The sequence below is a fragment of the Corvus hawaiiensis genome, chromosome 11 (genome assembly GCF_020740725.1).
Source record: "Corvus hawaiiensis isolate bCorHaw1 chromosome 11, bCorHaw1.pri.cur, whole genome shotgun sequence".
NCBI classification, from domain to species: domain Eukaryota; kingdom Metazoa; phylum Chordata; class Aves; order Passeriformes; family Corvidae; genus Corvus; species Corvus hawaiiensis.
Genome location: NC_063223.1, coordinates 21,353,456 through 21,369,865, shown reverse-complemented (window position 1 = coordinate 21,369,865; position 16,410 = coordinate 21,353,456). Strand labels below are relative to the sequence as shown.

The window sequence follows — 16,410 nt, the reverse complement described above, 5'->3', positions numbered from 1 at the left end:
GGTAGACTCAGCTCTGAGCAGGCCCAAGAGAGCAAGAGAGTGAACGGGTGAGAGAGAGAGAGAGAGAGAGTAGGAGCATGGGTGGAAGTGGAAGAGAGAGAATGAGAATGAGAATGAGTAGAAGAGAGAGAGTGAGAATGAGAATGAGAATGAGAATGAAAAGAAGTCCTGGTTACAATACAATAAATCATCTTCTGTACTGAATATTCTAATTGTCACTAACCAATCTAATACAAGATACAAATCCTATAGCATTTACATACAGCCTATAAGAGTTCTTATATTACCATAGAGTGTTACATCTTAACTTCTAAAAACTACTCTTTGGACCCCTTCTGCTGAGCTAGTAGGGTCTGCTCTGACCCTTGGACCTGTTTGCAAGCAGAGGGTATTGTTCCATCAAGAGGGGATTACTTCAGTCGGCCATACCATTGTTTTCCAGTTGTTCAGTAACTAAGACCTGGTATTTCAAAAGTGGCTTTCATTTCGATGTTGCCTGTAGTTTTCATATTCCCAAAATCTTTTGTCAGGCAATCATATTTCCAAGGCTTTCCTGTTTCATCTTCCCCAACAGCCAGGGATCCAGGGGCAGCCACAGCTGCTCTGGGCACCCTGTGCCAGGGCCTCCCCACCCTCACAGGGAACAATTCCTGCCCAAGATCCCATCCATCCCTGCCCTCTGGCAGTGGGCAGCCATTCTCCCTTCCCCAGACTCTTGTCCCCAGTCCCTCTCCAGCTCTCCTGGAGCCCCTTTAGGCACTGGAAGGGGCGCTGAGCTCTCTCTGGAGCCTTCTCCAGGTGAATCCCCCCAGCTCTCCCAGCCTGGCTCCAGAGCAGAGGGGCTTCAGCCCTTTCATCACTTTTGTGGCCTCCTTTGGATTTGTTCCAACAGCTCCACATCCTTCTTATGCTGGAGGCCTCAGAGCTGAATTCTCCAGGCACTCAGAAGAGCGTAAAAGCATCAAATCAGAGCACAGAAGATCATCAGGGAGACAGAGCACTGGCTGGGAGTGAGGCCGTGGCTGGGAGGTTATTTCAATCCAGCAGCTGGAAGATGCAATTCCCCTCCCTGAGACATCTCCCTCCAGCACCAGCATCCGTCTGGGCAGGGGGCTGGAGGCACTGGGAGCTTGGGTTGGGCTGGATTTTCATCCCCAGCAGTTCCTGAAGCCACTCCCTGCATGGCTCTGACTCTGCCAGCGACACAAAGGGGCCCCAGCAAAACCAGCCATGAGTGTGAGGGAAGGGGCAGCAGCAGGAAAGTGGTGGCTGGTCTGCACCTTTCTTTCTATTTATATATATTTATATTTATACTTATATTTATATTTATTTATGTTTATACTATTTGTAAATATAGCTATATTATTTATATTTGTGCTTTATATTTGATCTATATTTATTTATGTCCATATTTTATAGAGAAATTCCTATTTAATAACGGTGACATGAAGTTGTGACAGCAGGGGGGTTCAGTTTCTCTCAGCCACAGATTTGCTGCATGACCTCAAACAAGTTACTAAACCTCCTCTTGTTTCTCAGTTCCCCATGTCAAATCAAGGGATATTTGTCTGCTCTACCAGGGTAGCTGTGATTATTTAATTCATATGGGGAGTGTCATGTAAATACATCGATATAAACTAAAATACACAGAATGGGGTTTGCCCATTTCCTTTAATTTTTGAGAACAAAGAGAGTAGATGAAATCTTGTGCCCTCCAAAACCAAACAGAATCTTTCTTTGTGCAAAATGTTACAGAGACCTTAGTGGCTGTTCATTTTTATTGCATTATTTTTAATAATACTGCAAATATTTCAGAAAAGGGCAGTTGGTTGCTACTGCATAAAAAAATCCTCACCACAGAGTTGGGTTTTTTGCATTTCCCCTTCATATAGTTCCAAAAAAACCCCCAAACCAAACACAATTAGGAAATGTACCCTCCCACTTCCCTCCCCACAAAAAGAAAGAAAAAAAAAAAAGGTTTTTAAAAATCAGTAAAGCGTTAAACAAGTCAGATATTAGGAGCACACAGAGCGCAGCACATCAGTAACACCGGGGATGCTTTAGACCATCCCAAGCCCTGCAGGGGTACAAAGCACAGCTGAAATGTTCATAGCAGCACAAGGAAGCAGCTCCCAGACACAGCACAGCCTTCCTGGAGCAGCTTGGATGAGGACAGCCCTCCAAAGGACTCGGACAAGGCACAGGACCCAAGTTTGTCCCCTACAGCAGCGTTCATCCCGATGCCAAGGGCTGCCTGTGCCCGTGTGGGGTCACCCTGGGCCCATGGATGGCCCCAGGAGCAGGGGCTGCGCCTCTTGGCGCTTCCTTAGAATCCTGATTGCTGAGGGAACGATGCTGAAATCGAAGCCAAGCACAGCCTAAAGGTGCATCTCCCTTCACTGATCAGAAAATGTCCTCACATTCTCCCTGCCAGGGACCACAGCCAAACCCACGGGGGGCTCTGGGGCCTTGGTTCTGCAGCCCGGGTGGGTGGAGAGCAAGCCCAGGAAGGGACAATGGGCCACAGACATTTATGACCCACCAGGACTTCCAAAAATGTACATTCCTAGATTTTGGGGTGTCAGTGTCAATTTAGTTTCTTCATTGCATATAAATCAATCTGTGGTTTCAGTTCTGGGGGAATTTCTCTCCCAGTATTGTTTTCCCATGGAACTGAGTTTTGGCTGCCTCTGAGGGAGGCCCAGCAGGCACAAAATGATGGTTCTGTGCCTTCCCAAATCCCGGTTCCTTCCAAATGGCCTGCCCCAAGCACCTCACAGTGGAGACACGCAAACAGGACTTAGAGGATTTGAAGTCCTTGTTGGGTTTCCACCTTGCCACACACAAAATAATCCCCTAAAAATAAGATAAAGTAAAAATGAAATGGCTCTAGTAGATTTAATGAAGTGACTTGAGACAAAGCAGCTCCATGAAAATGCTTTTTTTTAGGAAGTAACAACAAGAGCTCAGAGAAATGCTGGTTGCAGGTACAGTTCTAGCCAATATTAAGATATATTTAGTGATTTCTGGGGAAATACTTCCTCTGGAGAAGGCCAGGAGCCACTTCTGTTCCTAACAACTCCAGGTGCTGGTGTCTGAGCTTCAGTGGGTTGGAGTTGCAGAGAAGGCAGCAGGTTTTATGACATTTCTTCTGGGTTGTCTCTTGTCTCTCCCCTCCAATCCTGTGCAGTGTAGGATGCTGTTCCTCCGCAGGTTTCTCACACAACCATCAAATAACAAAAACAGGCCAAGAAAAATTGTCCAGAACGAACAACAATGTTTGGAATATTATCAGGTAAAAAAACCCCACATCCTAAGACAGAGTTTAGAGGTTTTGATACCAGGCCATCTGCACACCTCCTGGAACAACCATCCAGCACCTGGATTCACATACAAAATCAGCTTTAAACCCAGGCAGTCACTCCAGCCTGACACGACAAACCCAGCACTGCTCCCTCCATGACACCAAGGGGTCACAACATCCCTGTCTGAATCCCTTCCCCTGCACCACACAGAAATGACCTCCTGGGACTCCTGCAGAGATAAAGGACCATTGCTCCAACCTTCTGCTAAAGAAATTCCTGCTCTGACTTCAGTGCAAGCCTCAAGCCCATCCAGGGCAGAGGAATCAGTGCCTGTTCTGAGGGGACCTGGAAAGGACCTTGAAGAGGAATCAGAACACCCTGAGTTGGAAATGACCCACAAAGATCATCCAGTCCAACTCCTGGCCCTGCACAGGACACCCCAAAACCCCACGCTGTGCCAGCAGAGGAGCTGTGTAGTGCTACACATTGGCATTGTAGGATCCTGGATTCCTTTGGAGGGGAATGAGTTGTGCAGACAGAGAGAGCCCTAAACCTGCTCTTTTCCCCTCAGAACATCTCCTTCTCTGCAAAACAAAGTTGACCTCCTGTTGTAGGAGCACAGACAAGCAGGGGTCACTGCAGGGGCTGGGAAGTGCCAGCCAAAATGCAGGAACAGCCACCCACGGAGGAAAACAGAGAGGTTCGGGAGGTCTCCTGAGGAGTGCATCCTCTCAGAGACCAGGAACTTACAGCAGCAAGATTCAGAGCCCTTCAGAACCAGTCTCTGCCCAATCTCCAGGAAAACAGTGGCTCAGGATGGGCCCATTCCACATTTGCAGTCAAAGCTGGTGGAGGGTGGAGGGAAGGAGGTGGGAGCAGCTGAGGCGCCGTCGGCGTCACCAAACTCGCCCTGAAAGGAGATTTCTTCCCAAGCAAACCACAGGATGGGCTAGTCCCCTTTATATACACACATGGACAGCTGAAATGGCCTGAAATGCTTACAGGTTAGGAGATCTATACAACGTTACACCTGCCACAAATCAAAGTAGAAAAGTTTTACAGCACATTATACAGGTCCCTCTAAAGTCTAAAAAAAAAAAAAAATCACCATATTACAAGAAGTCATCACTAACAGACCATATAATGCTATTTCTTTTTCTTTTACAGAATCATTACGTATAGAGTAATTTAAAAAAATCACTTTTTAAACAAGTATACAATTTTCACTTTAAAATTAACTGGTTAATAAAATTCTGTGCAAAACAAGCCAGCCTCTATAATTAAGTGAATTTATTTATTTCTTTATACAAAAAAAAAAAAAAAAAAAAATAAAACAACAAAAAAAAGTTCTTTCAGAAATGTGTCTCCTTTTCTGTGATGGTGGAAATGGTGCCATCTCCTTTCAGTTTGGCATCGCAGTCATTTATTGCTGCAATGTAGGCTCCTCCTCCCAGCTTGCCCCGCATTTTCAGGTCTGAGCTAGGTGTAATCAACTTCCTGAATTTCTAGAAAGTTGGAGAAATTGGAAATCATTATGTTTTTCTTGGTCACAGAAAATCATTATGCTTTTCTTGGCCACACCTCTCATTAACAGGTTGATTATAAAAGGCTTTTCTCTTTCATGTCTGCTTCTCACTTCCCTGTTGTGTGCAGCCACACAATTCTGGATAAATCCCACCAGACCAAAGAAGGCAAAGCTCAAACCAAAGTGAATTTTCATGCTAATTTAATCATCCCCTTCCATGAAGACACCCAGCACTGTGTCTGTTCTACGGGTACGTTTTGTTTCTCCTTTTATCATCAATGGATGTCCACTGAAAAAAGCAAATAAACCAGAGACAGCCAAGGTGTATTGAGCTGCAATAAAGAAAACTCTACATGTTCAGCCAAGAGCTTTCTCTTTTCTAGCAATGACATCCACAGCAGGGTTGCTGCTCACAGCAGGACATTGGCTCCCTGAGAAGCTCCCAGCTGTGATTAAAACAATCCTCTTGTGGTCCTTGCAGAGAAAAGATAACGACCTGTCTGCAGTGCTGCAGCTCCAGCAAAGTCTGCTCAGCTGCAGGGACAGCTGAGGCTGGAGCATTGAGGAAGGATTTCGTGGTTAGATTTGAGCAGACTTCTGTTTTTTGACACTCTAAGAAAAATATATCATGGAAAGTTCACTTTTAGCTTATATAGCCAGTAAAGATCTCCCAGGTAGTCTTCAGGCTCTGTTTAATCAGCTGACTGGAGTGGTTGCAATATGGACAAAACGAGGCTTTTCTGCAGTGTGAGAAATCCCAAAAGGCTGGATAAGGGTTTGTGGTTTTGTTTCTTCCATTATTGCCTCCTTCACTGCCTTTCTTTGCAGTTCCCACAGAAATGAGCAACCTTCCAAGCTTCAATTTGATAATAACCTCAGCCTAGACCTGAGCTAACCTGACACCAAATGTCAGAAAATTCTACTGAATCTCTTTATTTGTGTTTCTCACTTAGAGAGCTGAAATCAAGAAAACTGTCCAGAAAACAGGAATGTGGGCAACCCAGCTCCTGGAGAAAATGCTGGCAGCACAAACATTGGTTACTAAAACCATGGAAAAAGGCAGCTGACCTGAGGCAATGGCTGGTACAAACCTTGTGGGATTTAGGGGATGTTACAGACATTTTAAGCTACAAGTTGAGCTGGGACAGAGCACCTTAAGTCAATAGTTTTGGTTAGTTTACCACTGGCTTACACCACTGGAGGCAAAAAACCCAACAGGAATTCAGAATAAACCAGAGAACGTTCAGAACTCTGGGTTTCCAGCAGCGACTGAGAGCCCTAACCCAGGGAACAGGGATGTGGCACTGCTGTTGTGATTAAAGGGTGCAGGTGAGGACTCCCACTCCCTTCCCAGCATCACTGATCTGCAAATCCCTCTCACCTCCAGGAAGGTGCCTTCTGTCTTCCAGAGTTTGATGCAGATCCACAGTGGGATGCAGACCATGGAGGAGAGGGCCATCATCCACCCTATGCCATAGCCCCAGTCAGGGTAGATGTACACATTGTTGTATTTCAGGGGCTTGTATTTCACCAGGAAAAAGATGAAGATTCCCTGAAACAAGCAGTGCTATTATTAGAGGTATTATCAGATTTGAGCAGACCCTGCCCTTGTTACAAGGACCTGACTGAGTGTTTAGGCCAGGCCAGGCTCCCTGAGGAGGGAAAGCAGAGGGAAGCTCTTCACTCAGAGAAAAAAACCCACCAGCAACATCCTCTTTTCTGTACAGCTTAAATAACACACCTCAGAGGCTCCTGCAGAAACGAACAACCTTTCAAGTTTAATCCTATTTACCTCTGGATGACAATAAACCCTGCACTTTGATGGCAAACAGCACCTGGGCAGGAAAGATTAAGTTTTGCTACAGTGAACCAGCTGTGATTAAGTAACACGAGCTGGGTTCTCTCCAACCTGTCACAATGAAACAGAAAAGCCAAAATTTTTGAAGTTGCCTTAATCCACTGTATCTACACTTTTGCAGGCCAGTGCTTTCATCCTGCCAAAAGCCCTAAAAAATCTGTCTAAATTTCTAATCATCAGCTTGAACCATTTCAGTGTATGGAATAGAGAAAAGCTGCCATGTAATGCTCTCCGAAGTGGTAAAATTAGTGTACAAGAGCAAATGGTATAAAAGTCATTTCAGATTTGGTGCAAATGAGTCAGAAATGTTCCTAAGTTTGCAAATGAGAGTTCAAAGAAACCTGGATGTCCAGGTGCCCCAGCTCCTGTGGTTTGCAGTTGCCCTTATTTGAGCATGACACAGCTGGAAGGCGTGTGAGCATCTAATCCTCACTTTTAAGGGCAGTCAGATCACGCTGCTCTGGGAATTTTCTCCCTGTGACACTGCCACACATCTCCAGAGCTGGCACCAGCTTCCTTCCCCTCCTTCATGGCTGTGGGATGGGCTTTTGGCCTCCCCTATCACTTTTAAAAGTAAAAATGTCTACTCCTCCAAAGAGAGAGGGGAAAGGACCCAGCACAAGTCTGGAGGAGCTTGAGCTGTGTGTTGGCACACAAGGTGTACTAACTACAGGTCTCTCTTGTTCTGGCAAATGTTCATTTAGGGCCCTGGCATTATTTATTTCCTCTGGTTGTACATACTGAGGTTTTTCACAGAATATTTAACAACTTTTACAGATCCTACAGAGCGGGCTTTTTATTTGAAAGACGTGCTACGAATCAATAGGCATTTCTCTCAACAATTAGCAGCAGCAAAATTATTAAAAGCATGTACAGAAACCCCTCTTTCTATCTACAACAAGTTATTTGGACATTCTGTACTTACTGCACAAATACCTGGAGTTAGGACCATCCAGCACCATTTAATCAACGACACGGGTTTGTAGCCAATCATGTCTTCGATGTTATCATAAAAGCGATTGCTGCCTGCCCAAAACACAAGGGAAAAGCAGATGTAGAGTGCACATGGAAGGGGTTGGCCCGCTCAGGATTTAAAGCAGTGAGAGGAAAGCACAAAGCTGGGAAGGCTGAAGCTGCTGCCTCTTTCCCTGGAAAACTCCTCCCGTCCATCTGCCCCATGCTCGTGGCAGGGGTGGATATAAAATTCCTGCTGCTATAAAAACTTCTGGTGCTATAAAACTTCTGTTCAACTGCATTTATTCCATACAGGTCATCATATCTCTTATCAGAGTGGGAGATTTGATTAGAGTGGCACAAGCTGTCACTAAAATATTAACATTGCATTTAGTCCTGCTCTCCACTTTCCTCCACGCCTTTAGTTTTGCTTTCCTTCAAAGCATGTAGAAACCCAAAATATTCTGCTTAGTTCATTTATTCTCTTCACTGTGGAATCAGGTTGTAAACAACCCCAGTTAAAGAGTATATATTTTATTTATAAATGTATTTAGATGCTAGGAGCTCACGTTTGAACCCAGGGGTAGCTGGGCACAAGTGATTTGCAGTTCCTATGTCATTTTACAAAGTGAAATTATCCAGAGTGTGCATCTTCATGGAGAAAAAGGCATTCCTGATTTTTTGGAGGCATGGGAACGTGGAGGGCCCCATTCCATAAGGATACAAGGTCTTTATTTGCTTTTATGCAAAGAGAAAACTTTGCTAAGAAGACCAGAGCAGTTTCCAGGCACTCACCGTACACCCAGCCTATGCAGACACACTCAAATATGGCAACAAAGAGCAGGCACATCCCACTGGCTGCATAGGAGTCAAAGAGCTGAAAGACATACATCCCACCCTGGAAGGGAAAAACAGGAAAGGGAAACAAATCTTGTGTTGGCAGTGACGGGAATATTTCATAGCAAATCTGTTTTAATTACACAGTCATGCTGTTGGCTCCCTGGCAAGCTTCCTACTCAAGCTGGTTCTTCTTGAACAGAGAATATTCATTTCTCAGGGTTTTTTTACTCTTCACTCATTTTAGGGTGGTAAATCTGGAGTGGAGAGAAGTAAACTTGATTTTTTTTTGTAAATTCTCTCCCACCTCTCTGCTTTTACCTCCATTTGTTATCACATCAAGCTGTAGATATTCCCAGGTGCTTCTGACCTCCAGATCCTGCTATTCATATGCAAAATAGTCAGCTAAAATGTGGGGAAAGAAGGTAAAATCTGTAGCTACCAAAATCCCTCTCTGTTGGTGTAGGGACTGTAAAATGAGTAAAGTGACCTAAAAAGTGTGAGTGTAGCTCACAGCCTTTAAGCCACTTGGCTGAAACAAGTCTTTATTATCTGTCGCAAAGAAAAAGCAATAAGAATCATCCAATCATTATATTATATACAATGGTTATTATATATTATATATAATGGTTATTATATATTACATATAATAGTTATTATATATTACATATAATGGTTATTGTTTTATACACAATATATATTATGGTTAAAATAGTTAAAATGATATAGATAATATTACACTACTTCTTATGTGAGGTACTTAATCATTTATCACATCTGCATTTAATATTGAAATAATGAGGAGGAACGGTCCACAAGAGAGAATTTCAATGGAAAGGAATCCTCAGGAAGGAAAGAGGGGCTTGAGATGAGCTGAATTTAATGTTTTTTGGGGAGCTCATGAGATCCAGTACATCTCAGACAACTTTCTGCAGATGGAAGAGAATCCTAAAAATAGGAAGAAAACTAAGTTTCTACTGCAAAGTCATCATGGTGAGGCTCAGCAAATACCTGAGCAAAATGCAAATTTAGAAATCCACTACAACAGCACAAGGTAAGGACAATAAAATTGCTGCAGGATATTCCTGCAGTTTGGAGAACTTGCATCCCCTTCACTCTTCATGTTAATATTTCTTTTAGCCTGGATATCTTGATAATATCTCTCTGTGCTCTGCCCAACACGTGCACTGTGAGGGGTTATTCCAAGATTTCCCATTTTCACAGCAAAGATGATTTATTTCACTGAGAGTAAGAATGATTCCAGGTAGATGTAAAGTATATAAGAATATAAAGCTTCTGCTCAACGCATTAGTTCACACAGAGAATTGTACCTCTTATCAGAGAGGGAGGTTTGATTGGTGCAACTAAAATATTAATGTTCCAAGTTCCAGATCACTCTGAGTTGGAAGGGACCCACAAGGATCATGGAGCCCAGCTCTTCAGTGAATGGCCCACCTAGGGGTGGAACCCTCGACCTTGGTGTTATCAGCACCAAGCTCTGACCACCCCAGCTCATTCCAGTGCCCATGGGATGGATGGGCTGACACCCTGGGAATTTTTGGGTTAGAATATCCCAAAGCAAACATCCTGCTTTGTTTGGGAAAAAAAGTTCTGCCCAGAGATTGGCTGCACTGATTGACATGGCCTGGTGATATAGAAACCAAAGATGTTTTAATTTTCTCTTTTCACTTTACTTCATCTTCTTTACTGTTCTTTCCATCCAGAATGTGGCTGTTCATGCCCAGGGTAAGCAAGCAGAAACCATGACTGATGTGTGTGGCTGGCTGGAGCAGAGCAGATGGAATTTCCTTGGCTAAGCTGTGTATTTCTGATTAAAACATCTCCTAAGCCCAGCTGACAACACAAGGACACTTTTCCCATTTCAGGTGTCCCACAGGAGCTGAGAACGGGCTCTCAAGTATTTCCTTGTCACATTCCTGACAGGGAGATTTGTCTGTGGCAAAGATTCTCGTGTTTTATCTCTTGTGGTTATAAACACAAACCCAATTCTTTTCCTCTGCACAAGTCAGTGCTTACCTCAGTCAGCATGATGAGGCCAAGGAAGTAGGACACGATGGAGAGGCCGAGGATGAGCAGCTCCCTCCTGTAGCCCCTGCGGAACACCTTGGGGTACATGTCCACCACAGCTGTCACGATGCTTTCCACACACACAAACTGCAACAAAGGACAGCAAACACCAATGAAAGCTGTGTCCCCTCTGCTGCTGGGATTGGGATTTGCCACCAAATACTTCAAATATCCTCCCACATTTTCATCAGAGAGAGTGGATAATCCCTGGGGACGCTCCATAAGCACAAGCTCAAACTGAGAGGAACATTTTAGAATGAAAAAGTCCAAAGTTATGGAGTTCCACCAAATTCAAACAGTTGGATTCTCTAACATTATCTCAGAGCGCATTTGCCCTGCAGCAGGTGGATTAAATGAAAATTAAATCTTTCAAATGTGGCTTGAATGGGAATTAAATAATGTACAAACCCTTCATGGCATTGTGTCACTCCAAGCACTTTTGCCATGCACCTTCCAACCTGCTAAAGGAGCAGCAGGGCTGGGGGAAACTTCTCTCCATTTACCAGAAGAGAGAAGTTCCCCAGAGCTGTTGAGTGCCCAGGCCAGGTACCGCTAAGGAGGGAGGGCAGGAACATGTTCAGTGTCTTTAAACATCAGCAAAAAGCAAAAGGCCTGAGCTTCTGACTCAGGGCTCTGAAGCAAGGTTTCTAAAACAGGCCCCAAAATTAATGCCCCAAAGTAGACATTGGAATAGTCAAGAGCAGAATCCAGAAATTGCTCACTTTAAAAAAAAAAAAACAAAACCCAAAACTTTTAAAAACCTCTTACATCATTAAAAAGAGCAGTTATTAAAACATTAGGTTTAATGATTGGAAATGTCACGCAGAACAAGCACTGCTGAGCTTTAGAATCACAAACTTTCTGAACCCAGTCATGCCAAGGGCTGAGCTGCATGCTAAAAATCCCAGCCACTTCACATTTTTCTTCAAGCAGCCTTTGCAGCTTTTACAGTCACACACGGACAACAACTCCTCTGCTGCCCCTTTGCTGCAGGATATGACTACACGTTCCTTGCTATGGTATCTTGCAGTAAAAATACACCATAGAAAATTGCACTGTCACTATCTGATATTCGGCTTCAAAATTCATTGCAAAGTGCTTTAAAAATGGGCAAAGACATGCTGGTATTTTACTGAACGGTGAATTTTGATCAGCCCCGTTGAAGTTCAGACTGATTTCCATGTTAATAATGAAAGCTGGAGTCAGGCTGAACCAGCCTTTAAAGTGGATCGTGGAGGAATATCCAGCATCACAACTAAGATTTAAAATAGGGACTTGAGTGGAAGCTCTCAAGCAAAGAATTAAGTTAGGGTTCAGTCTTTCAGCAGGGTGGTGCTGCTTAGGTGTGATGTCCACGTGCTGGGGAGGCTGCCAAAGCACTGAAATGGGGTTTGTTTCATACCTGACTGTCCAGTCCCAGGAAGATGAGCATCATGAAGAACAGAGCTGCCCACAGAGGAGACAGAGGCATCATGGTGACAGCTTTAGGGTAAGCAATGAATGCAAGTCCTGGTCCTGAAAAGGAATAAAGAAATGAAAAGTTTACACTTGTGGGGGAGTTTGAGATGGAGTTCAGCTCCTGCAGAGCAGCCTGAGCTGTGGGAGAACAGCACTGCTGACATCAAAATTGTGGCTCTGGCTGAGCAGGGCTCACTCAGCATCACTCATCAAACTCTTTTGGCTGGACACACCCATTTTGTCACTTTTCCTGTTCCCTTCCCCATCCCACTGGGGCAGCTGAGTGGATGAACAGCAGTGTGGATGCTCAGCTGCTGCTGAGGGTCAGCCCACCACACCCTGATCCTTCTTTCATGGCAGGTAAGAGGAGCTAAACCCAAGACTGAAAACCTTGACAAACTCTGCGTCTCTCACAGTCTAAACAACTGGTGTTGAGGCTTATCAGAAATGGAGGCTTGCTTGGCACAGCTCTGCCTGCATCCTGCCCAAAGGATGCTCAGCCTCTCTTCAGACATCCCAGTGCTTTATGGTCCCCTTTTTTGTGTGGATGTGCATCTACGAGCATCCCTGGATAAATCATAGTGTGTGGTCCTGTGATTGCCTTATATAACTTAGGAACATATCTTGGAATCTTTATTTTTTTCCTAACCTGGTGCAAGGCAAACGTTGGTTCCCATCCTGCTCCGTGTCTTTGGGTGCTGCTGCTGGTGTGTGACACTGGCTACGTATTTAGAGAAATCTTCAAAACAGAACGCTTTTGTAACAGCACAGATAACTTCTCAGATCTGCTAAGATACCTTCTCACCTTGCTCATATTTTTCTGTTTTTATTTATCTAGGCCTGTTTTTTATGAAGCCAGCCAGCTTTCAAAGCAGGGGTACAGAGGCCCTCTCCCAGCCGATAGAGGAGAACTCTGTGCTCCTGCTGCAATAACTTCAGTGAAGACCTGTCACACACTGCTGCTTCTTCACTGAAAGCAGCATTTACAGGCTCCTATAATTGAGTGTCAGCCAGTTGTGTTGAGGGCTTTAGGAAAAGAGAAATATTTTCCAGCAGAAGAATATCAGTGCAGCTCTGCTCCTTTTGCAGCTTTCCTGGGACTAACGCCATGAGAGTCCTTTCTCCTCCTCAACAGCTCAGCATTGCTTTGGGTTTTTTTCTGGGAAGCCTCTTGTTCTTTTTCTTCTGCTTGAGGATGTTACAGACATAAAGGGGTGGAGTAACCTCCACTGGATGCCCAGCTCCAATGGTGGTTGTGGATGGGTAATTTTTCATAAATCTGGGCCTGTGTGTCTGTCTGCTTTCTCATTTTAACAGCTGTAGGTTTTTTTCATTAATATCCTTTTTCATTTTCTTTTTCCAGAAGGAACAAATATCTGTGGATTTCAGCCTGTCTCACTGGAAGAAGATGGAATGCAGATGAGGATTAACACTCACAACCGAGTTTACCTCTGCCAGACAACATTCTGGATGCTCAGCTGGCGTCAGTTTGTGTGGCAGGGGCTCCTTGACTTTATGAATTTGGTTCTATGCACAGCAACATTTGCATTTTTCACACACAAATGTATGGCCACAAAAATAGTTCAGAACTCTTCCTGCAGTGGTCACTCCATGGAGTCAGCTCAGGCACATGGCACAGACCAAGAGCTCTGATCACAACCTCAGGGGCATTTTTTGTCAACTCAGAAATCTGCTTTTGGAACTTACCTGATTCTGCAACTTCTGCAATGGGCACGCCTTGCTCATAAGCCATAAATCCAAGAACTGAAAAGATAGCAAAACCAGCAACAAAGCTTGTGCCACTGTTCAAGCAGCAGAGCATGATGCAGTCTCTGAAAATATAAATAAAAAACACTGCAGTTGATCTCCAGAGCTGGGGTTTCTTTCATCCACTGAGCCAGAGGACTGACAGAACCCTGGACTGCAGGAATGGAAAGCAAGTTGGTCATTAACAGGAAGGTCCCAACTCAAAGTGTTCCTTAGAGCAGCCAGGGATTATCACATGCAGGAGGACACCATCAGAATAACCTTGCTTGTGTTTTAACTGCTGGAATTGCAAACTCGCTCACAGTTTTCCAATAGAATCTTTAAAAACCATGTAAAACTACTGTAAGAATGGTGCTAAGAACAATTTCTCCATAGTAATTGTACTAATATATTCTAGAGGGTGTGAACTCATTTATAAACTTGATAAAAATGGTATCATTTGTTTCCTGGGGATAAAAACTATCCTATGGTCAGAGCTCATCTCCTTCTATCCCAGTTACAGAATATTGACAAAATATATCCGTGTAAAATACAGCTCCAGTTTGGTTTAGAGACATATTTAAGGGGCTGTGGGAATGAAAAGCACTGTACAGAATCTAGGAAGTGTGTGCACACCTAAAAAAGTGCCTAAAATAGGCAAAGGCATTGCAGGGACAGTGATCCCTCAGACAAACACATCCCACACTTCAAACCACGACAAGGCCAAGGTGAGGAAGGATTTCTTTGCCCAGAAACGTCACAAGAGTAAATCACTTTAGAGAAAGGGAAGATCCTCTTGCAGAAAGGTGTGAATTTCCCCAGAGCCCAGGGAAATCTCATTGTTCATGCTGCTCTGACAGCTCTCCAGGCATGACAGATGAGGAGGCAGTGATGATTTATCCTGACAGCCACTCCTTTAAGACTGTTTGCCATGAGAGACAGCCGTGTACTAGAGAAAGTAATAATCTAACCCAGATGTCTGAAAGAAATTAGGGTTCTATCCCACTGAAACACAAGGCAAGCCTGGAGCTGTCTCGAGCCCATCCCTTAATCCCCATCCCACTGTGGCTCTGAAGCAAATTCTTGTGCAAGTTTTCATGAGAAGAAAGGACCCTGTAAAATCCAGCAGGTTCTGAATCCACAGCTGCAGTAATTCAGTCGTGGATCACATCTTTGTCACAGATTTGGTGCTGAGAATCAGGGACAATTCCTGCTTTATTCATTCCCTCAAAACTTCTCTGCTAGTCTCCCTGTTTTGCTGCTTGTCTCATTTAGTATTCTTATCCTGTAACATCACCTCATCAGTTTTTGGAGCTGAAAGTGAGGTGACCAGTTCCAGCACCTTGTTCCTTCACCAATGAGCCCTGCACTATCTCCCACATCTGTCCCAAACTCTTCTGCCACCACTGGGACTCACCTGAGCACCAGGCACACACATTCCCTGGCAGGGAGCCTGACACTCCTGAGCTGCAAATCCAGGGATCAGCTGAGCCTCTGGGCCATGGGAGGCTTCGGCGCCCTCTCATCACTTCAGCTGTACTTAATTTTAGCTATTATTTTGGGAAGGTTTTATGTTTTCATCGTTTCAATCATTTCAGAGTAAAATTAATCTCTGTGGCACATCATCTACAAATTGCTAAAATTTGCCCAGTAATGAAAAAAAGTGAATATTCCCATTTGTAATGAAGACTCAGACAGGAACAAGGGCAGTGATGTTCACACTTCTTTCATGCCTGGACTCTCTCTCTGTTCATTTGCAGTGAAATACTTGCTGAAAATACAATTGCAACCTTTATTTATTTGTTTTTCATATGAAATTCTTCCTGTGGTTTTGCCCAGCCAGGCCAGTTCTACACTTTGGATGTTTTAAAGCAAAACAGCAATCCAAAAGAAAGGACTGAGGAGCCCAGAGGCCTTTGTGCTTTGCAGAGAAACAAAAAATGAAAAACCAGCCCCTTCCCAACCTTCTCAGTGCATTTCAGCTCTGGAGAGCTCTGGAGGGACTCTCACCCCAGGAGCTGGTGAGTTCGACACCGAGAAATTAAAACTGTGATGAAACCCTGTCGTTAAGAGAGGTCAGAAAGATGAATTTTATAACCCTCTGGTGGGGGGAAAGGGAGACACTGCTGGGGGGGGATGCAGCCAGATGATGCCTCCACTGGGCACAGGCTGTTTTCTTCAGATAAGATTTGGCTTAGGTAATTCCCTGCTTCAAATGCAGCCTGAACAACCAGATATTTCCTTCTGAGGAATGCTGTGGCTCATAGTATTTGAGAGCTGCTGGTTCCTGAGTGGGATATAAAGGCTGGAGCCCCTGGCAGGGTCAGCTGCTCCCTCTTGAAGCAGGTCCAGGGGCAGAGCCCAGCTGGACAATCCCACAGAACAAGAGCATCCCAGGGATCTCCACTCTCAGGGAGGTTTGGCAAACCACAGCACTGGGGTACAAACTACCTGCAGAATAAACACACCTTTCTCCAAGGAAATGGGGCAAAGAGGATTTTCATCCCCTCCAGCCGGTGAGGGGCCTGTTCTTTTCAGATAACACCACCCTGGCTGAATCATTTCACCCACAGATGGAACACAGCTCCTCTGGGGACCCCAATAAAAATATAACCTGCAATTCCCTTCCTTTGTCTTTG

At 44.4% G+C, this 16,410-nt stretch overlaps 1 protein-coding gene across 3 annotated transcripts in view; it reads right to left on the bottom strand.

Moving 5' to 3' along the window:
• Positions 1-1,652: 1,652 nt before the first annotated feature.
• The window catches only part of SLC6A11 (solute carrier family 6 member 11), an 87,032-nt gene continuing 72,274 nt past the window's right edge, over positions 1,653-16,410 (bottom strand). For all 3 annotated transcript variants that reach the window (XM_048315250.1, XM_048315252.1, XM_048315251.1), the window contains exons 9-15: positions 13,733-13,857; positions 11,970-12,082; positions 10,517-10,654; positions 8,438-8,540; positions 7,614-7,714; positions 6,212-6,382; positions 1,653-4,810 (exon numbers count right to left, since the gene is read on the bottom strand). In XM_048315250.1, coding sequence (XP_048171207.1) covers positions 4,658-4,810; positions 6,212-6,382; positions 7,614-7,714; positions 8,438-8,540; positions 10,517-10,654; positions 11,970-12,082; positions 13,733-13,857 — 904 coding nt within the window. In that variant the 3' untranslated portion in view covers positions 1,653-4,657. The remainder of the gene's footprint in view (positions 4,811-6,211; positions 6,383-7,613; positions 7,715-8,437; positions 8,541-10,516; positions 10,655-11,969; positions 12,083-13,732; positions 13,858-16,410) is intronic.